The following is a 23,130-nucleotide window of genomic DNA, read 5'->3' as shown; positions in this document are numbered from 1 at the left end:
TAGTTGTACCATAACATTGCCATCAAGATTGCCATAACCTAAAACCTCAAAAATAACGTGGCGCGTTTTGTTCTCTTCAATCTTAATTTAGCCCAAAATATGTCTACTTATCATTTTAATCGTCTTGCATCGGGAGTTGCATAACAAGTTCTAGCCATAAATTTCACATTTTTATCATGAGATGAATCTTAACGTGTTCAGATTTACTCCTTTCCTCAGAGCAAGTAGTTGACCACCGAAGAGTTCTCAACTGGAACCTGCTTGAATCGACTTGCCTACATTCGCTTTCAAGGTGAGTCAACTAGATCATTGAGCCTTTCTAATTTTTACCTTAGGACTGATTCTTCTTTAGCCCCTTAAGACTTGAGGCGGTGGGCACTGTCACAACACCACAGGACTGACCGGTGTTGCTGTACCTGCCAGGTTCTCAACGGAAAGAGTTACTAAGAACCAGCAGGCAGATTATTTAAAGTTTAAAAGCCCGATAAGATATTGAAACACGATATATTGCATGGTTTATATAGGGCTATGTCTTGTCTTGTTGTGCCAACATAGTTTCAATGACTGGGCCGCAGCCTGTGTGCGAGGAGTTTCCATACCCAGGTCCAAAGCAGGACACCCTGGAAGTTATGCCCGCCAGTAGTAGACAGAATCTGTCTAAATACCATAGAAGGGCAGGAAAGTTAGCATTTATCGAGGACTGCTCATAAATTGTATCACATCGAAAGTTCCATTTCTAACTCCTTTCAGCACCAGATTCAATTTCTTCTGGAATAGGTACATACCTCTATCCATGATGCAGCATCGTTTTTTGAACAAAAGTTGTCTGGCAAAGTTCCTTATTAGCGAACACTTCCTTTTACGTAGCTCTGAATGTTTGGAATTCAATTAGAATATCTAGATTGCAGCTTGGAACACTTTTTAAAAGTTATCCTTGTGATTTATCTTATTACCTAAATGTGTTAATTGATCTCGCCCGTAAAAAACCTTTTTCCATTAAAATAACAAATAGTTGATGATTATGTCATTCTCCGTTTCATAAGAATTTTGATCCGCTAGAATGACCAAGACTGAAAAACCGCCGCCTGGAAATTAAATGGAAAGATGAATGTAGAAAATGGGAACTATCTCTGTTGGAGCTCTTGATGGTTCACAAACCGTGTGTGCAAACAGGTTTGCAGGCTGATTATTGGAAAAAAGCAGCTTAATAAGACATCAAAATGTGATTTATTGAATGGTTTAATTAGGGCTATGTCTAGTCTTGTTGTTCCAACATGGTTTCAATAATCAGACTGCTGTTTCATTTCTTGTCATATTCCATTTTCATATTCATTATTTAGTACTTGTGAACAAAGTAAATGAGAATACACTGAATCTTCTTAAAGCGTATGTGTGAGGACTTATATGTAACAATAGCGGATGTTGAGTTTTCACGTTGTGAGGAAATCGCGTTCGAAATTTTCGAAGCTTTGCACTTTAGCGCCCATAGAACTGAGAGGATTCTTATGAAAATTTTCAAAGTAAGTAAGTAAGTCAATGCTGACTCATTTGACAATTCTGGCGAGACGGTCCCGATACGTGTCATTTGAGTGTCAGCTGCAGCCCATGGCCGGTGCGCGGGCAGTTATCGCAAGTGCCTTTGAATCTGCACGGTGTTCTGCCGCACAGGCCGGGAGGAACAGTGGATTTTCATATCCGCTGTTTTTAAAAATAACATTTATTTCAGTTCCTACCTTGCTGAAAAATTGGGCTGGTAGTCTGAAACTTTGCGCAGGCATTCTTGAGGGCTCCAGAATTTGAAAGAAGCGCTTTCCTGAAAAATGGCAGATGTCAGCAACTGCTATTGTTACATGTAAGTCCTCATATGTCTCAATGTGCTCCCAGTTTTCAATTTTTGAGGAATGATTATTCTATATTCCAACGCTAGAGTTTTCCTCCTTAACAGTCAACAAAAATTAGACTAAAGCTTGACATCAGGAGCCCCTAATTTTGGCTCACCCACAAAAGCACTTATTTACGTCGGGAAACTGATGACACATACGTTGTGTGTGAAATGTGCCAATAATTTTGTTTTCGTGTTGCAAAATGTAGTACAATCGTTGTGTAGAAAATTGATTATTGCGGAAGCTTGAAGCTTGATTATTTAATTGTAGAATTTTTTTTAAATATTCTTTAAAAAAATTGAGCACCCTTTCCATTCCTACGTTTTTATTTATAAAAAAAAAAAAAAAAAAAAAAAAAAAAAACCTGTAATGAAGCGAAATAAATTTGCCTATTTCTATAGAATATCCAAAATTTCAAAAGGAAAGAAGAGGGTAGGAGGTGTTGGGGGGGGGGGGCTTTTACAAAACATTCCCCACAGTGCGAAGTCATGGAACACCGCTAGGGATCCATGGCGTCCGTCAACGCCACCAAGCGGCCGCGACCGGCAACATCAATTTGCGCGAAAAAGGCGCGAGCTTCCCATTGGCTGCCTGCCGCGCAAGTCCTCTCAGCGGGAACGACGAATTCACGGGGATGAAGTTCGCCAGGCCCGGGGGAAAGGGAGAGGGGGGAGGCAGCTCGGATTGAGCATTACCATTCAGGAAGAGGGGTTGAGGTTTCCTGAAAGGGGTCGGATCGATAGCTCGACTCCATCCATTCCGAGTTGAAACCCTTCATCCCTTTATTTCCGTGTCGGCTCGCGGAATTTCCTCATCGTGCTCCCGGGCCCCTGTGTCGCGACCTTCCGTCGGCCCGCAATTTTTCTCCCTTTTCGACGGCGTTTCCCGGGTTTTCTTCGCGGAACCCGAGGCTCTTCCTTCCTCTTATCGTGCGGTGGGAATCTGGACGGACTTAATTATATCGTCGGTGCGGCAATAGCGATGCGCATCGTCACTCCTCAAGCATATCACATTAACTCAACTCTTACCTATTATAATACTTTTCGTTTTCTCTCTTTTTCACGCTCGGATCGTCGAGTGTAGTCTTCGCTTCGCTCGCGTTTCTCAATCGCCGTCGCTATCTGTCAACTCCTCGACTCCCTCCGCCGATGTAGGTTAGTCTCGTCGCCAAAGCATCCTTTGTTTATCCTACGCTTGGCCCCCTCATCCAGTCTCCACGGATCTTACTGAGAAACTCAAGTTTTTAAAGTGAATCAAGGGTCTTCACCCCGTCCATGATTTTTTCTTACAAGTTTGTGTATACTTAACGTTTGATATGGAAACAGTCGATTTTGTGCAGCTCAATTTATCTTGAATTAGCCCCGGTTGATTTTTTTGTCTCCGATCGGTGAATAAATTAAATGATGACAGTGACCGAAAACTACTATTTTATCAAGTGATTTAGATCAAGTGTACCTTGCTGATTTCGTCCCTCAGCTTATGATCTTTTAGTGATTAAACTATTTTTAAAATGAGTTTTTTGTGCGTCGCTCAAAAGGACAGAACTGCTCCGCTGTGTACCTACAGTTTTTAGCAGCTCAATGTCTAATTCACCTCTTAGCCTCTCTGTTCAAAAGTTTTCAAGATGACATCATCAAATGAAGATAGCTCATCCAAACGGAGTTGCTGTTCTTTTCAACATGGTCTGAGCCCCATTGAGCACAGGAAATGGCGAAGAGTGCATGGACTCCAATTTCCGCTGCACCCGCAACAAGTTGGAGGATGGGTTGCTCTTTTCCTCTTTGGTTTTGGATCTTTTTTTGTCCTGATACCTTCCCTAGGCCCAAGTTTGCAACCTTTCAACATGGCCCTCCTAGGGTGTTTGTTTGCTGTTCACATTGTCTCTCATTTAACTGCCCTGTTGCTTGATCCTGCTGATCGGCAACTACGTTTAATTAACCCACGCTCAAAAGCTGTACCAGAATTTGACCGTTCAAAACATGCTCATGTGATTGAAAATGGACGCTGTCATTTATGTAATATTAAAGTGTCTAGTCCACGCACCAAACACTGCGCTATTTGCAACAAATGCGTTGAGAGATTTGACCACCACTGCAAATGGTTAAACCACTGCATTGGTGGCAGGAATTACACAGCATTCATCGTATGTGTTGTCTCTGCTGTCCTGGCCACTCTTGCAATTGGTTTTCTTTCAATACTCGAATTAATTTTTTACAATGTTGATCCTGCCTGGCTGAGTGCATGGACCGAACAATCAATTTTCAACACCACACTCAACACATCAGCATATTTTCAGAAACCTTTACCCATCGATGATAATTTATTTTTAATAGTTATCGTAGGACTATGTATTCTGGCAGCTGTATCCGCAGGACTCTTGTCACATTTGTGCCTCTTTCATATTTATATAGCCTTCCTGAAAGTTACAACATATGAGTACATTCGCAATTACCGGCAGTTGTCAACCAAAACTACTGCCCCTCCAAATTCCGAGAGTGCTCATACACTTACTAGTTTACAGCCTTCAATCAATAATTCTGATAAGTCAACCTCTGCTTTCTGGCACAAAAGCAAATCAAGACTAAATTGTCCTAGCTACATTTCAAACCCCCTTAACTGTAAAAAATTAAGAAATAATGAGGGAAACACAGGGGTTGATGTCGAGAATGGGAAATATAGACGCACAAGCTCAACTTCCTCCATGAGTAACAAAGGAACTTTTGATAAAGAATTCTCCGTCGAGAGTATTGACACCATTTACAATAGTAGTGAAAGTGAAAATTTTGTCAAAGCAGCTTCAAAACCACCTGTTAAACGAATGTTTCTTGCATCACCAAATATCAGCACAAGTAGGAAAAATTCTTTTCAAAAAACCTGTCAAGGATGCAGGTACTGTAAAGTGATCAGCCGCCATCGCCGCACGAGCAATTATAATAAAAATCAGTTAAAATTTTTGAAACGCCAAAGAGGAGTGCAAAAGCGTGTCTACATAAAATTGTTACCAAAATTTTGTTACAATAATGACTCAGTTGTTTTATCCTCACCCTCTTTTCGCAATAATCAAATTAAGCCCTCCATACCACGAAACATGATGAAAACAAGTTCGTCTGATGATATATTGTGGAAACCAAAAGATAGACTATCCACTCCACTTCCAACGTTACCTCCACCAGCCAGGAGACAAATTCAAAGTGTATCTTTGAAAGAACTGGGTGATGTTCTTGCCTTTGTTCAAACCCCCCAAATCAAAAGACCTTTAAATCCTGCAAGAAAACAATTGCGGAAAAAAGTCAATTCCCAATGCCGCCCAACAAAGTCTCCTAGTCTGTCTCCAATCCACGAGTCAGGTCTTTCCAATCCTTCCACTCCTCAATTAAAAGATCGTCTTCTCAAAACCCTGCCAAGTAACTCATTTCCAGCGTAAGAGATTCAATAACCTCAGTTCATGAAAACTGAGAAACAGATTTACTTTTTCATTGACTGACAACTCTTTCAGGACGAACTAAAGTGGAAAGATTCAAAGGCTGTCTTCTCATTTCCTCCTCGATCGAGCAATTCCAGTTTTTAATTTTTTTGAAAAATTGTACCTATGATGATTATGTGCTTTAATCAGAGATGAAAGTGAAATTTCATGATATTTTCCATGAAATTTCATCGATTTTTCCGGCACTGGGCATGCGACCAAATTTCATTTTATCAATTTTGCATCTCTTGCCTTGACCCTTTAATAATTATTACTTTTAGCCTTGGTCATTGCAAACTCACACAACCCATCAGAGGGTAAACTGTTTCTATAATTGTGTCTGATGTACTGCAAAACCAAGAATTCTGCTGATACCTGGAAAATCAATCAAAATATCAGGTGTACCTAGGTATAGACTTTAATATTTTCCCCCTTTTTGAATCAAGTCAGGTACTGTTTAGGCATTCTTTTTCTGATACCTATCTAGCAAAGTTAATTCATTGCAAATTAGCAATAGTTCAAATGCGTGTGTGAAGATTTAATTCTTCACCTGAAATTATTACCACCAGGCACCAAAGCATTATTACAATGTTTTATTGAAAATATTAAAAATAGAAACTCTTATTCATCAATGATTGTCAAATGGGTGAAATTTTAAAATATTTGACTCGAAGAAGAAAGAACTGATACTTAAGTACGTGTTTAATTTTCTTTGGATCCCATGTGCATTGTGTTTTTAAAAGACATAACAAAACAAGGAGGTCCATTACCACATTTCTTAACTCAGCTAATATAGAGGCCTCAAAAAAGCCCTCTAAACCTGTTCAGATTACAATTCATCTCAAAGCAGCATATATTGCCAGTTTCGTTCAAAATTCAGCATTTAACTAGTGGTCTAGGTAATTTTAAAAGTAAGGAGATTGAGTCTCGTAAAATAGTTATTATTTAAATTACATACTTAAAGCACTTACTGGATCACTTGAAATTTACTGAAAGATCATTCTGCAATCTAGGTACGTTAGGTATTTTAATTTGAGTGATAGTATGGAAAAAAAAAGTATTGAGTCTTCAACCTTGGAAATGATTCCATCTGAATGGAGCATGCTACCTCGTACATCAGTCCCTTGTTTGACATTTTTCATAGTACATGTGCAAACATTCTTGTAAGATCAACTATTTAGCTAATCACCTGTTTTATGATTTTTTGCTTATGCCCCTCAGATTTTTAAAAAAAGAAGGACAATAAAGTAGGTTTTAATGGTGTAATATGGAAATGTTTTTTATGTGTAAATTATGAATAGCTCTCCAAACAACCCACTGTCCTTCCCTCTCATCTCAACCATGTATCTCTTGCTGAATTTTACATCAGCCTTTTTAATTGAACATCTGATTTTTGTTCATGTAATTATCTTGAATTTAATCGCATACAGTCTGTCGATTTCAAATCATAATTGTTTCAAAGAGGAAACATCACGAAGGTTAATATGATTACTACTGTCATCCTCTTTTTTCGACTATAATCATGCTGTGAAATTTGCAACTTATGTTTCATTTCCTGTACCGAGAATTGAAATATGAACAGGCAATATTTGTGAAAATTGAAAAGCAGATTTCCGCCTGTCTCATTGAATTGCATATCTATTGATGAACCCAAAATCCATACATCTTGACTTTCACATTACGGTCTCTCTGTCATTCTTCAAATCTTAATCTAAACACCAGTCGACGTAATATCATCAAAATTTCCATGAGTCTTCTATGTTTCAAGGAAATTCTTTGAAAGTGTCAAGCAATTTAGTCATCTTATTTCCCTTGAAAGAAGTAAAGTAAGAGCGGATATTCTAAAACACCGGCAGGAATCGATGTATCCACATGATTTTTATGGTTAACCATGGATATGCTATCACCATTTCATGAAAGTTTTTATCTGTTTCTCAGTGATCTTCAAAGTTTACCAGAAAACTACATGTACATGCATTCATGCAAAAAAATGTCTGTCTGCTTTTTAATTTTATTACAGATTGATTATACTTTCAACTGAGTTACATATTTTCACTATTTTCCTCTTAATTATTTTCTTGACTGAGGTAGAAACCTCTCAAGACATTGCATTGTGAACATCTCTATCAATTTTTTATTGGGAAATATCCGACAGAAATACATGTTTTCCAGTCTTATTACTGTTCCATTGCATCTCAAAAAGATTTGTCCACACTTTATTGTCATCAGCTATGAAATGAAGTCATTATACTGTGATATCAAAGCCATCGATCCTAGCCGTAGTTATTTTGTAATAACATTTTTTAGTTGTACCTCATTAGCTGTCGATTATTAGTAGAAATAACTGTTTAAGTAGGTATTTTTTTAGTCTAGCAATATTTCAGATTATTCGGAGTAAGCATATACTTTAGTAATATTTTAAGAAACCATTAAAGCAAAAAGAGTATCCATATCAAGACATTTCCAAATGAAAACTGCTAGAACGATAAAGTTATTTTGTGACTAAAAGGTTATTATTTAAAATGAAACTCATTAATTACGTATCTTGTTTTATCTATCGTTTTTTTTCATCATTTGAAGCATTTAGTTATAAATTTAAGAAAGAAAAATCTCTTTTTTCCATTCAGTTCATGTTAGTTACTCTAAAGCACTGGTAATATTCCATTTTTGGATGAAAACCAGCCTCAAGGATAAAAACATCTGCATTACCTCCTCCCTATTGAATGTGTCTTCTTGATTCCTCATGTAGATTTTTATTGAAATGCAATGCTCTGCTTTCCCTTCTCTTTCATTTCGTCAATATTATCTATCTCTGAAAATGATCAATACTTCAAACCCAAAAAGTGCTCTCAATGAACTAAACCTCAGTATTTTAGAAGGGAAAATGAAAATGGAGACAGAGTGTTTAGTTTTTATACAGAATAACTAGTATCAGTTGCTCCCCATTTGAAATTCCTCTTTGTCATTTTTTAAGAAAAATACACATAGTATGGGATCACTTGTTACTTTTGAAGAATTACAAAGTGATTCTTGCCTTTTTTGAAGAATTATATATCTGGCTGTCTATTGTAGCGGCATTAACGTCGTTCAAACAGTCTGGATTGCCCAATTAAGGAATAGGAATTTAATTTCACCCTTCCACTACTCTAAGTCAGTGGAAATAAAAAAATTTGAATCCGTCGATTGGTCTCTGTAAGAGAAATAGCAAAAGACTGAGGTGCACTATCTTATTAGTTGTACAATTTTTTTTTTAATTTTTTTATTTATATTTTTAATTATTATTATCATTATTTACCATGCAGATATTTTTTTTTCCTAAAAAGAAGAAAAACTTACATGCGTGTCTATCAATCCCTCCATGCATTTTCAATTGATTTTCTTGATAGATATAATCTTAAGTTGTTCTCCTAACTCATATCATTCTCTTTTGATTCATTTTTCTTCCATTCAAAAATTTATGCGAGCAAGGAAATTAGTTAATGCTTCAGTTGTCGACGGCCTCTCAGACAACGATGCCGTATCCTCTTAGGGCTGAATAATTTGCACAAGCCTGAAAGAGGAAAAACTGTAATATATTCGTTTTTTTAAAAAAAAATTAACTCTATTTAATGTGTAGATGTTGAACTGTTCTAGCGTACAATATTTGTATATTCAGTAGAATCATGAAGTAGGTAGAGTTTTATGTCGGAATTAAATTTTTCAAATTTTTAAGACTTTTGACTTGTGAAATTATGTACATTTTAGAATTGTGAATGTATTTATTTTATCTTGAGTGTTAAGTTTTGACAAGTAGTCCTTTATATTTTTTTATTTGTTGAAATGTTTGTTGTGTTCCAGTCATTTTTTCATCTTTGTTTCCTATTTTCTTTTTCCATTAAACCAACATTTTTTTAAATCATTCTTGTTAATTTTTTCAGTCATCCCCGAGTTTAATTGAATCAAAGTAATTCTTCTACCTTAATCAAAGGGGGGATGAAGAGGGAGTAAACAGCTATAAACATAATTTATGCTGGTATCTCAGACGTAGGTTTAAAGATTGAACCACTTCAAACCACTTTGATGAGTGATAGTTACTTTTTATAATTCTAGATTTCTCTAAAAGATTCTTAAGTATCGCAGGAACTTTTATATGGAAGACCATGAAATACGGTTACGTCTACATTGCAGTGTTTTTTCTCGTTTTTTAAACTTTTTGAAAGGAAACCTACCAATATTTGCATTCAAAAATTGTTGCAATTTTTCTTGCTCTCCTGAAGGTTATTCCTACAAAATGTTTAAGGACAATATTGATCGATTTCCTTCCAAAAAATTAAAATAGAAAATGATATTTTGAAACACTGCAATGTAGTTTTGACTTTTGCCTGTATAACCATCCGAATGAGCAACCTGAAAAATTTATGATTTTCACTTGAACAGTTCTTTCACAATTATTTTGAACAATTAATAAAAATTTAACATTCAATGGAGAGTTTTAAATACTAGGGGTCCTCAAGAAAGTGCATACATACATTACAGTCGCTTTACAGCGCGCTCGGGCGCTCTGCGACACCTAATCGCCATCCTTGCCTATCGATCCAGAGGTCATCTGGTAGATGGCATCTTGTAATCTCATCTTGAATGCCACCAATCCACGATTTTGCTGGGCGTCCCCTACGTCTTCTCCCAGGAGGAACCCAATCTAGCACCTTCTTAGGCAACCTATCATCCGCCATTCGTTGAACATGACCATACCAGACAAGCTGTTTGGTCATAATTTCGTGCACGATGTTCTGCTCGGCGTTCATGATCTCACGGACTCTTTCGTTCCTTACGTGATCTCTCCTCGAGATTCCGGCTGATCTTCGCCAGAAATCCATCTCAGTTGCCTTAAGAATCTTTTTGGTACGCTCTTTCATGGGCCACACTTCACTGCCGTAGGTCAGAATGCTTTTGATTATGGTGTTATAAATCATTCTCTTTTTTTCTTTAGAGATACTTTGATCCCAAAGAATCCTATTTAACATAGCAATAGCTTTCCTTCCCTGCAGGTTTCGATCTTTTATGGCTTGGTCCATCTTTCCATCCTGGGATACTCGAACTCCTAAATATTTGTAATGCTCGCAGCTTTTAATACACTGTCCATCTTCCAGCTCTATGTCTTGCTGATCCCCTCCAATCGTCAACTTTTCCGTTTTCTTGACACTGACCTCTAGGCCCCACCTTCGATATTCTAGCACTAATTTCCGAGTCATATATTCAGCGTCATCCGCATCCTGCGCGATCACCACCTGGTCATCAGCAAAACATAGAGTATACAATGTGTCCGTATCATTTAGGGGAACGCCCATGCCAGAGCACTTCTTTTTCCACTCTTTTAAAACGTGTTCTAGAAAGATCTTAAATAAAGTAGGTGACAGACAACATCCTTGTTTTAAACCTTTAGAAACATAAAAACCACCAGATAACCTCCCTTGACATTTAATTCTAGTAAAACTTCCACAGTAATATTTCTTAATCGCATTCACAAGTCCATCACTAAAATTCGATTTTTTCAGGGCTTCCCAGAGTTTCACTAGTGGAACGCTATCATACGCTTTCTGAAGATCAACGAAAACTAGATGGAGCTCCTGTCCTACGGCCATTTTTTTCTCAACCAGTTGTGTGATACAGAATAAATGGTCGACAGTTGACCTACCGGCCCTGAATCCTGCTTGCTCCTCTGCTTCATATGGAGCCCACTCTTCTTCGATTTTAGCTTTTAAAACTTTCCCGTAAATTTTACTAACTGTCCCTACGACAGATAGCCCCCTGTAGTTTTCGCAGTCATCCTTCTTTCCTTTTTTGTGCTTAGCTGAAATCCAGGATTCTTTCCACTCTTTCGGTACTTCCTCGCCCTTAATGCAACGATCAAACAAGTCCCTTAGAAGCTGAAATAACTTTCCCGTTCCGCATTTCATCAACTGTGATGGTATATCTCCAGCCCCTGGAGCTTTAACATTCTTTAATTCCTTGATTGCCTTCACAACTTCCTCGAGTTTAACCTCAAGGGACTGTGTTTCTTCGTTACATTCTGGAGCGCTATCTTGAAACTCGGGTCGCCCTTCCGTCAATAATACTTTAAAATGGTCCTCTAGTTGGTTGATTGTAATCGGAGATATAATATCCTTCTTCATGTTCCTTCGCAAGCCTTTTAGCAATTTCCAGCTTTCCGCACTCCTCCTTCCTCCCAGGTACGTGTTAATTCTGGAACAGTTTTTTTCCCAGGACTCGTTTTTCTTTTTCGTAATGAGTCTTCGTACCTTTGCTTGCGCATGTTTGTAAGCAATTTTGTCCTCATCACTCTTGGAGTGAAGGAAGGAGTGGTACTTTCGCCTCTTTGCATCGATCTCTTCCTCAATCTCTTTGTCCCACCAGTAAGGTTTGCATTCAGTGGTGATCTTTTCGCGCACTCCAAGGGCCTCTCTAGCCGAACTATAGCACTATACTCTATAGCACTGCCCTCTATAGCACTGCCCGTATGGGGGACTGTAGTGTCACAGGGTTAGCAATCCTGCGGACCCCAGCTGGTAACCCCTGCCTCAAAGGGGCCATGGACATGGTCACCGGCTTCAAGGCGTATGAACCACCCATGGAAGGGGCTGATTGGGCTCTTAGCCGTAGTGAAGGCAGCCAATCTACGAGAGCGTACTCCGAATTCAAACGCTGGTCCTCCAGGTTGGGGGTTGTGTCATCGGGCTAACTCCCCGATACCCGTAAAACCTACGCAATGTTAAACGACCTAATTTATGCCTCGGTGAACAACGGATTAAACGGATATTTCGACAAAAATTACGCAAAAGGACAATGGTATTTGGGACGTGGAATGTCCAAGGCATTTCCAATAAACTGATGGAGGTTGTTTCGGAGATTAAAAATAATAACGTTAACATAGCAGTAATTACAGAAACGAAAAAAAAAGGATATGGCTCTGAAAGTTTGGGATGCTATGATATGTTCTTTAGCGGCGTAAGCAAAGATCAGCGGGCCCAGCAAGGAGTGGCGATTTTGGTTCGGAATGACTTACGTAAGTGCATAACTTCTTGGGAACCGATCAACGAACGAATCGTCAAAATGAACGTTACTGTGTATGGTCATAAGATAGCCCTCCTTGGAGTGTATGGTATCAACGATGATGCGCCAGTGGCAGCTAAAGACCAGTTCTTTGAGCTCCTGAACGATGAAATCTTAAAAGTTGGAACCTCAAGGGAAGTTATCGTCTTAGGCGATTTGAATGGAAGAACAGGACACCGGATTGGTTGCAAGGTCGTTGGTCCATTCGGTGAAGATGTGGTCAATGACAACGGGAACCGCATCATCGAAGTCTGTGAGCAAAACGAGTTAAAAATCTTAAACGGATTCTTTCAACATCGGGATATTCATAAGTATACGTGGGTTCAACGTACTCGAGACTTAAGATCCATCATCGATTATGCGATAACAAACCAAACAACGAAGATAAAGGTTCAACAGGTGAAGGTGTGCCGAGGGTTATCTTGTGGCAGTGACCATCATTTCCTCAAAGTAGAAATAGCTTTTCCTGTTAAAAGTTTCCCACATAGCGTGCCTCAACAGCAGCAGCAGCAACAGGGAGAGAAGGTCCAGCCAGTAAGGTATAACATCGATAGTCTGCACCACCAAAGTGTCAAGGATCTCTATAGGAAGCGGTTAAATGAAAAACTTGATGAAAAACAGGATTTCTGTGATGCCGAAGATCAGTATCAATTCATCAAGACTTGCCCTTACGGGCCCCATACGGGCAGTGCCGAAGAAAGTGCATCTAAGCTCAAATAATTTATCCATTAATCAAATCAGTAGTTTAATTGTCCTCATCACTAGGTACTTTGGATCTGTTCCCAGCAAGTTTAACCTAAATGAAAGCCCTTGATGATAAGGAAGATTTAATATAATCCACATTATGGCATATAGCTCTGCAATGGCTAACCTCTGAAAGTCTATATCTCTAAAAGAGTTGTCGCAAATTTTTTCCCCATTTCTAATTTTTTCAAAGTAAAACAACCAACAATGCTGTCTCGAAATTTTCTCATTTGGACAAAAACACTGGTTAGCACCTTGAAAGTAATAGGAGGTGCTGGGATCTGTCAGTTTGTTGAACCGTGCAATTAACTTGCATAATTTGGATGGTGTCTCATTAATTTGGGACACTGTCATTCGATCCAGTATTGCATAATTCCTCAGCTCAATCATTCCCTTTCCACTGACTGAACTTGTCCTCATCGTGGGATTCGGCTTTAAAGCCAGTCTTGAATTTCCCTGTTACACTTATCTTCACCTAGGGTTTCTCCTCTGTTCTAAATCTTTCAGAGGATTCTTTGAATTGTCTCTTAAATTACTGACGTCATCAATATTCCCCAAATAATATCATTTACTGAAAAATGCCTCAAGCAGAAAAAAGCAAACTTAAATATTTAACTGTCGAAAAATACCAACTGGTAAATTCTTTTTGCCTTTTTATAAGTAAAATTGATTTTAAAAAAGTGATAACAAGGGCCACCAAAAAATTAAGGATCTAAACTCTCTTGCATTCTGAAGTTGATAGGAAATGCAAAAAGGAACTAGGGAAAGAAGAGATTCCCCCAAGTTGTGCTCTTGTGTTGGAAACTGCAAACCCAGTTCGCAAAATTCCTCTCCGTCATTGTTCTCCAAGAGCCTCTCCAAAGCGAATTCATTAATGAATATCTGAAATACAAAACCAATACCATGCATAATTTTCTTTACAGTTTACAAAAATTAAGTGATACTTATGAAAGTGCAAGATGGTATTTTCATTTATATATATCAAAAATAAAAAAAAAATTAAAAAAGGGTTTCCTAGTTTATACTGAGGTGCATTTTTTTAGTTTGTTTCAAGAGTTACTCCTTTTTGAATAATAAGAGTTTTTTTCAATACCTTGTCAATGCTATGGACGTGATACTTCAATACAGTCTTTCTTCCTTCACTATTTTACCATCCAGATATTAATTTGTATCTAGGGAGGAAACTTTGCTTTCCAGATGGACAAATGTAAAGTTTTTTGACAATTTTCATTCATCTTGGTAGATCTTTGCAAATTTCTACAGTTTTTTTTTTCTTTCCTCCTTTCTAGGAGCAAATTATTGGCAGCATTATGCCCCCATTAATATTCAACTGAAATAAAGCTCTTTACAAGAATGATGCATTAGAGGCCAACTGCAGCTTTATTTCAATTTTAATTGTTTCAAATTCTCGAGGTGACAACTGCAAAAAATATGTAACTCTTCTTGTAACTTGTGGTAAAGTCCATTTTGTTTCACTCAGCCCCCGGTAAAAGATTAGTTTTGTTTTGCAGTTTCTGAATGGTATATTGGTCCCAAAATGATAAAATCACTCTCTTAAGAAAGGATTTAAGTATAGTGTTAATGTATATGATGCGCTCGTGTTTTAGATGTCAAATGTATGGGAATCGCTTGGCCATCCAAAATTCATCCTGGCTCCTATGGTTGATGCAAGTGAACTTGCATGGAGGCTTTTCAGCAAAAAGCATGGTGCTCAGTTATGCTATACACCCATGTTCCACAGCTCTAATTTTGCGAGAGACAAGGTGTACCGCAAGGAAAATTTTCAAACCTGCTCGGAGGATAGACCCCTAATTGTTCAGGTACGCAGGAAAATTTTGTCTCTTTTCATAGATATGTTATAATCTAGTGATGAAACTGGAACTCGAATTGAAAGAAAAAATCAAAAGTTATTTTTTGGAGATCCTTTAGCTCAAACTGAATAAGTATTTATCTACATATCTGCTGAATCAATATAATTTTCTCCTTCTTTCAAGTATTAAGTTCTGATCTTTCTTTTATTTGACAGTTTTGTGCAAATGATGCAGAGACACTCTTGAAAGCAGCTCGCATCGTAGAGCCACACTGTGATGCCATAGATATTAATCTTGGATGCCCCCAGTCCATAGCTAAAAGAGGTCACTATGGTGCTTTCTTACAAGACGAATGGGACTTGTTGACAAAAATGGGTAAGTAAGCTGTTAAAATGAATACTTCAGCTTCCCAATGTTTTTCGTTTAAACTTGTTGAAAAAATTATTTTGATCAAGGCGCCCTGGAATAAACAGCCCCAAGTTACTGATTTTTTCCCCCCTCTTTTTTAAAAAAGAAAAAATAAATAAAGGAGAAATCTGTTTGCCACATTCTCTGCTTCAAACACTCTGGTCATTAAATATTTTATTCATAAAGGCATAAGTATTTGTTTCCAAACACATGAAAATTTGAATCACTTGCTTTCACTAAAAGTATATGTTGATGCCCTCTAAAGGGCAGTCTTTCAATGGCTACCTTTTGACTCGAAAACCAAGTTACTCTCAGTAAATTCGAAACCTCCCATTTTTTGGTAACTTTAGGGTCAGCATCTTTAAAGTTTTTATGCAGCTTCAAAATATACAGGATATTTTTTTAATGTATGAAACAGATGAATTTCGAAAGAGGAAAGTGAACTATTTTATCTGGACAGTAAATCTAGAATGCACTGTCAGAGGACATCTATCAATAACTTAAATAGCCGTTATGTAAAAGTCAAGATGTAATCAGTTTACAAGATAATAAAATGAGTCTTTATACAAGAAGCAGAAGTGTTTAATAATCTGTCTGCCGAATAAATCTCGACTTTTTTTAAACTTTGGAAATAAACAGTGGATATAACATAACATGTACACAACTTGTACACAACAACAAGTTAGGCAATTTACTGAATAGTATTTAAACTGGAATCCCTTTTTCTCCTTTTTTTGATGTCTTTCTGGTTTTTTTCCTTCCAGTCAAAACTCTTCGCGATAATTTAAGGATACCCATCACTTGCAAAATTAGAGTCTTTGAAAACATTGACCATACGATCAAGTATGCACAGATGTTGGAAGCAGCTGGCTGTCAGATGTTGACGGTTCATGGCCGTACAAGGGAGCAAAAAGGCCCACTCACCGGTGTGGCAAGTTGGGATCACATTAAAGCAGTCAGGTAATCATTTTACCAATATTAATCTGGTGGTCCTTTCGAAGAAAAAAAAGGTGTCTGGTGTGCTACGCAGTGTAACTAGATCATGAGGACAACTCTAAGTTGCGCATCAGTTGATCATGTTAGCTCAATGCAAATTTTATTTAAACTATTAGAAGTCTCCCCTTGAGAACTCTCTGCCAATTTTCATTTCTTTTGAAAAAAAAATAATAATAATAATAATAATTGCCCTGGTCTCCCCAAACTGAATCTCAAGTACAATACCTATTTACTTTTTACGAGTTTTGAAAACCTCTAAACCTGGAATGAATACGCATTGGTTTTTGTATGAAAACATAAAATGCACCTCTACTGAAATAATTCGTTACTCTCTGAGAAGGATGATAGGAAAAATAATTTACGAAATTATGAGTAGTTACTCTGTCTTCAGATTTTTTTTTTGAAGTCACCTCTAACTTTTTTAAGTTCTGACGTAATATTTTATACCTAATTTACTTTAATATTGCTACATTTCTTTTCCATTTAAGATTATCATAAGTGGTTTTTATTTTGTCCTCAGAGAAAATGTCAGCATTCCAGTGATAGCAAACGGTAATATTCAGTGCCTTCAAGATATCAAACGCTGTTTAGAGCACACAGGCTGTGTTGGTGTCATGTCAGCAGAGGGAAATTTATATAATCCTGGTGTATTCGAGGGTTTAAATCCTCCTGTTTGGGAAGCTGCTGCAGAGTACCTAGATTTTGTTTTACTACATCCATGTCCCACATCATACACTCGTGGCCATTTGTTTAAAATTCTCCAAACTTTGTAAGTTTTATTTCATCATTTTCTCAAAACTTGTATGTAGAGAAGAGAGCCAGCATTACTAGTCATTTTTTCCTTGGTTTCCGCTCTAATTTGATAGTAGCTTTACATGGCTAGACAATTTTAGATCTAGTAGTTCAAAAATCCACAACTGAGGTGAGATCATTCAAGTCTTATTAGGTGTGTGAGTTCGGAATCGGGCCCTGTAATCCCCTGGCCATTTTTTTCAGAGTTTGCGTTAATTTTCAAAATGAAAAATATTACTTTGAAAATTTAACAAAATTCTGTTGAAAATAAGCAAATAAACTCAAGTGGAATAATCCCTTACTAATTTACAGCCATCCAATCTCCCTTAGATCAAAAGAAAAAAAATTCTCAACTTTTTTTTTCTCTTGGACGATGACAATATTTCCTCAACCTGCAAGAGGAGCAAGAAAGTAAAAATAACAACCAGTTGGATCACAAAATGCTTTACCTCTATTAGTTGATTGAGATTAACAATGGATCTCTCCTTCCATTTTTGATTGCTAGAAATTAGAAACACCCTCACTCAAATTCAGCACTGTATGTATGCATATAATTCCCTGTTGCAGAAGTAGCATAATGAGAATCAAGTCTGCCTTACTACTTGTACACATCCCAAAAATCAACAAGTTATTGTTCAGCTACTAAGTTTTCTCTGAATTTTATCACGCCCTAAGATATTCATTTTTTGGAAAATTCTTTATCAGATCTTATTTACAAAATTCTTTTTTTCGCTTGTAAAGTATGTATCGCCGATCAAACCTATTAGTGACACTTTTTTACTTTTGCAGGTTCTCTTTACCGGAAACATTTGATCTCCGAGCAGGTATAGCCAAAGGACAGTCAGTTGAGGACTTCATAAAAGTAATAGCAAAAATCAAAGAACAGTTTGCCCCTATCCATGCTGGAAAAGTTCCATACAATCTTGAACAGCCAGGTACAGTAACCCTTTCTTAGTTTGGCTGTATGATCGATGCATTCAGAGATAAAAAATTTCATTAAAAGTGTCCATGTTATGAAATTTTACGTACAAAATTTCATGAAATTGTTTAAATTTACCTCAAAGTTGGGCAGTATCCTGGCAATAGTGTTGTCCAATGTAATTAAAACAAGAGAAATCTGATATAAAAACTTTTGAAGTTTTATTTCTCCGGTATCTATTAGGCGCAGGTCCCATATTGATGGAAAAACTGTGGGAATGCATACCTCGGTTTGCGGCATTGCAGATTTTCTGTCATACTTCATTTTCTACATGGAAAGCTATTAAACAACATTACTTGAAAACTTTGGTGACTTTCCCTCTCCATATGAAGAATACTTTACGAAACTTTCAAGTCATGATGTCGATTCGGTCTCCTATTAAAAAATAAAATAGGAGCGGAGATTTCACTTCAACCAAGGTAAGCTTTTTTGCAGTTTCACCATCAATATCTGGCTCCTGCAGTTCTGCTGATTTTTAATCTCAATTCTTTTCAAGGAAAATAAAAATAATTAAATATGACTGTTGATCAGGAGAGCACTAGCTTTTGTTTGTAGAGGCACTTTTTTTGAGAAAACAATTTTGGCAAGAAGGGTCAAATATTTGGTTTTTGAGTTTTGAATGGAATGCTCTCTTCAGTACTCTGAAGAATAAGTCTCAAGTAGTTCAGTTGATTTTTATACCAACAAAGAGTGGAAAGTTACATTTTTATCCCTTTACTGTGCCCCCTGACCGCTCTAGGGTCCAATGCCCCAAGAGGTTTTGTGTCTCTCATGTGCAGGTTTTCAATAGCATTAAGATTGTGAGGTGTTCTCATCATGTTTATAAAATTATGTAAATGACAGAAGTAATTAACAATTTAATTGAATAGCAGGCATAAAAAATGAAGCACATGTATGAAATCAACCAAAAACAAAGCAATTAACAGGTGAAAATCAAAATATTAAATTTAATTAACAAAATTCTGTATGTATTACCTTCCTAATTTTAAATCATATATTTGTAATCATTCACAAGATTGGAATAATTTCATCTTTTCCTCTCGTATTTGATTTGTATTCAAAATTCTTCATTTGCGCAGCTCTAAATGTTGAAGTCTTACTTTCAAAATATTCAAATTTCGCATTAGGAAATGAAATAGAAGGCACTGCTGAAAATTTTGTACACCATTAAGACACATTTTGAGCTTTCTTCTGATAAATTAATATTTGCACTCGTTTCAGACTACAATTTAAGGCTTCCTCCCTGGTTGTGTCAGCCTCATGTAAGAATTAGCCCTGAGGATCATTTGAAAAAAATGGAAGAATGCAGATTAAGAGATACCAAAAATGAAAAAGAGGTACTTTCCAGATTTGCACTATGATTTTTAGTTTTGTTTGTCAAAGAATTTTTTTCACCAGTCCACATGATTGCGAGTACTTTGAAAATAGTTTTTCGAAGTCTTTAATTTTTAAAAAAAAAAATCGTTCTCTAATGAACTGCATAATATGATTGTTTGAGATCCATTTTTGATAATCGTTTGAAACATGAGTTGGACTTCAATTTTCCATATTAACAGGATACCAAGTGAGAAATAGAGAAATTTTCCATTCTTCAAGTTATACATGCCATAAAAGTTAAGTTTTTGAAATTGTATCTTTCTTCCTGAACCTCTACATAAAATGGTTTTGTTCATATGTATCAAAGAGACACAGTGTGTGACAATATCAATCATTTTCTTGTGTCATTTTGTTAGTCTGAAAGACACTAAAACAGCTTTCGAAATTCTGTATCCGCTATCTTTCTTTCTTCTCTTCTGTCGTTCAAATACTGTCTTGTTAGTTTTTTTTTTTCGAGCTAGAGTCTATTTGACTTTAAAGAAATGATCAAGGCATTACTCACGTTTTATTTTAACCTCCTTATTTTTTCCTTTTTTTAGAACATCAATGAATGCTGCAAACGAGAAGGTTCTCCTTTATCAAAAAAGAAGATGAAAAGATTAAAACGGATCGGCAAAATAAACTTTAACCCCAGGCGCACTTTTGAAAAATGCTCAAAATGTTCGAATCCCGCAGTAAGTATCATTTTCACAGTCAATAATTTGATCCCATTTTTGCAGTATTTAGTGTATTTACATTCTGCCTTATTTTCTTATGTTAAGAAACTGAAGATCTAAGTTTTAGATTTTGAAGAGTGGAAACCCAAAATTGGAAGATTCCTAATTTTCTCTTGGCAGTAAGGAATCAGATTTTCAAGCTGTATTGTATCATTTAAATGAAATTTTCTTAGGTTATGGGTAGGTTTTGCTTGTCACAGAATCGTATTTCATGGTTTAAGCTCATAGATTGGCAAAAAGCAATGAGCTCCATTGAAACCCCCAGGTTCTACATTCAATATCAACGAGGACATCGCCTTTCAAAAAAGGTAGTTTGTGACATGATCATTGATCAATTAGTGATACACACATTTTCGCTGGTTGCTCCACTTAAATCATAGATGACATAGATAACACCATGGCATGCGCCACTGTAGTGAATGCAATCATTTGCAGTGTTTTTTGAAAGGTAATATCTCTTAATATTGAATGTGGACATTTTGTATTCGCATTGATGTTATTATTTTTAACTGATCCCAAATCTGAAATTATCTAAACAAGATTCTGTGATTAGCGCAACTGATCCATTTTTATTTTACCTAAGATTGTTTACAATTAGTTCAACTGACCACATTTTGCAAACTGTGGAAATTGGAGGTGAAAGGTAAAGAAAGGGCAGAGTATCAAAGAAAGTTGTCTATTAAAAAATCTGAGATGGAAATTATTTTAGTGAGTCATTTGCTCAGTAGTTTATGAATGGTAATTTTTTTTCTCTGCTTTTCCAGGGTACAAAATGTGAGCAGAAGCTTTGCAAAGTATGCTGTCGGACAAAATGCTATAATGAAAATTTGGATTGTGAAGGGCACCGGATACTCATTAAAACTAAAAGAGAAAGGTCTAAGAAGAATGATCTGACGGGAAAAGCTACAAAAGGTTAATATATACTGGAATATTCAATTTTTCATCCTTTTCATTATTTTCATATTTCACATCATAATTTCCAAAGGGATGAAGAAAGAAATGAAAACATGTATGACAGCAAAGTATGTAGTTCTCTTTTTCAACCACTCAATAATTTCAAGCATCTCTTTACCCAAATGGTTCTTTCTTGTTCTGTACTTGGATCCCGTTACCTAAATTATTCCTATGAGAATGCCATTCTTAAATTGGAATTAATCAAAGATTCTTAAAGTAATGTTTTCTGTTTCTAAAACAGAAAGCTTTACTGAAGCTAAATCGGCGCATGCCTCTGCCATACAGCTTCGAATAATGTTTAATCTAGGCCCTCTGTACTCACGTTCGAATAGGAAGACTAAATATATCCAACACTTTTTTTTCAGACGGCAAATTAATTTATATTGTGATGATTCTCTGGAAACTTCAAGAGAATAGTATTGTAATATTACTCAATTTTTTTATTTTTAACAGGAAATGGTGATTTAAAACATTCAGTTTCCAGTGTATCGGAGGAGTAGCACCATGTTTCACCTGCACCAGAAGTGGACTGTAGATAACTACTAATTTTACCTCCTGTCTGTGATATTTTAATCATTAAGTGTTTTGTTTTTATTCTAATTAAATTAAAATTGGCCCCACCCAACTTTTCTTAATTTTTTTCCTATATTATCAATTTTATTGAAAAATTAATTTTTAAAAATATATCTGCAGAATTAAAGTCTACAAGCACTAGGGACCCTCATCATCTTGCAGATTTTTTTCTCAAAAACTTTATTCAAACCCAGAAACATATTCTATATAAGTGGAACTTGGGTGTATAGCCGGAGAAAGAAGTTTTTCTTCAAAAATAGCTAGGGAATTAGTATTATCTGAATTTTTTCAAGATAGGGTGTTCACAAGAATTATGCAGCTTTCAAACACAATAGGAGAAGATCCAGAAAAAACATTAGCACTACAGGGGGAATACTTAAGAGAAATTTCTTTTTAAAACTCCTGTTCACTCATAATCTCTAAGAAAAGACTGTACTTTTAAGACCTGTTTGGCCTCATCATCAGTTTGAGCTTTGATTACTGCTTGCATTGATTTTGGCTCCAATCATTGAATTTTAAAAATTTACCAAACAATTCTCTGAATTTGTTGTCTTATCCTCCTAACCTCAAACAGTGATGAGAGAAGGATTGTTCAATATCTTAGCTTTTACTTTACCTAAACAAATGTGATAAAGTCAAGCAAATGCGCCCCAAGGTGGAACCTCACATTGTTCAAACCAGCAGGAGAACTAGTCTAGGGTAGAAAAAATTGCTTTTTAGTTTTTCAACACTCTTCCTAATACTCTAAAGAACATCGGGTCAGAGATTCGAGCCATTTTTCACATTATGAATGATAGCATAATCGTCTCTGAAGCTGGCCAGCTTTGTCTCTGTTTTCTCTTTGCGAATTATCCCTCCAAACTCTCGCTCATACTGAGTTACCTCGTTTTTTATATCTCAACCGCCTAACTCCATCATATATCTTTAGTAAGCACTTTAGACAAACATGAATTAATTTTGTTCCTCAGGAATTAATAAATAAAAAGACAAAAGAATGTGAAGCTAAGCAGTTGCTGCAAATGAAGCAGATCGAAATTTGCATTTTCAATAGGTCTAGACTAGGTCTAGCAAGACTTATGGATAAAACATTATTTAGAAGCAGAATGTCAGTTCCATGAAAGAAGAGTCAACATTCCCTTGCAAGTATTTACTCTTGTCAGTATGGAAACAAAACCTGATCAACAAAAAAAAATTTTTTTGGAAGAAAGGATGTAAAAATCATCCTAAAAAACAAAAATCAGAGATGGAGTCTTCTGTATTTTGTTTTTCCACAACTACAGTGGCTTTTATCTCACAACGACGTTTTTTTTTCTCACTGATTCGAGCAAAAATCGATATTATGATT

The 23,130-nt window shown here is 36.4% G+C and overlaps 2 protein-coding genes across 2 annotated transcripts; both read left to right on the top strand.

Moving 5' to 3' along the window:
- Positions 1 to 27: 27 nt before the first annotated feature.
- On the top strand, positions 28 to 21,837 carry Dus1 (Dihydrouridine synthase 1). The gene is made up of 10 exons (XM_019043242.2): positions 28 to 292; positions 14,787 to 14,999; positions 15,206 to 15,365; positions 16,163 to 16,358; positions 16,915 to 17,163; positions 17,976 to 18,121; positions 19,387 to 19,502; positions 20,082 to 20,216; positions 21,023 to 21,170; positions 21,666 to 21,837. The coding sequence occupies exons 2-10, from the start codon at positions 14,787 to 14,789 to the stop codon at positions 21,710 to 21,712; spliced, it is 1,410 nt and encodes a 469-aa protein (XP_018898787.2). The 5' UTR covers positions 28 to 292; the 3' UTR covers positions 21,713 to 21,837.
- LOC109031626 (uncharacterized) lies at positions 2,356 to 10,415 on the top strand. Its single transcript, XM_019043241.2, has one exon. The coding sequence runs from the start codon at positions 3,508 to 3,510 to the stop codon at positions 5,305 to 5,307; it is 1,800 nt and encodes a 599-aa protein (XP_018898786.2). The 5' UTR covers positions 2,356 to 3,507; the 3' UTR covers positions 5,308 to 10,415.
- Positions 21,838 to 23,130: the final 1,293 nt, after the last annotated feature.

Source organism: Bemisia tabaci, chromosome 1, assembly GCF_918797505.1.
Source record: "Bemisia tabaci chromosome 1, PGI_BMITA_v3".
NCBI classification, from domain to species: Eukaryota; Metazoa; Arthropoda; class Insecta; order Hemiptera; family Aleyrodidae; genus Bemisia; species Bemisia tabaci.
This window is presented reverse-complemented; position numbering and strand designations above follow the sequence as displayed.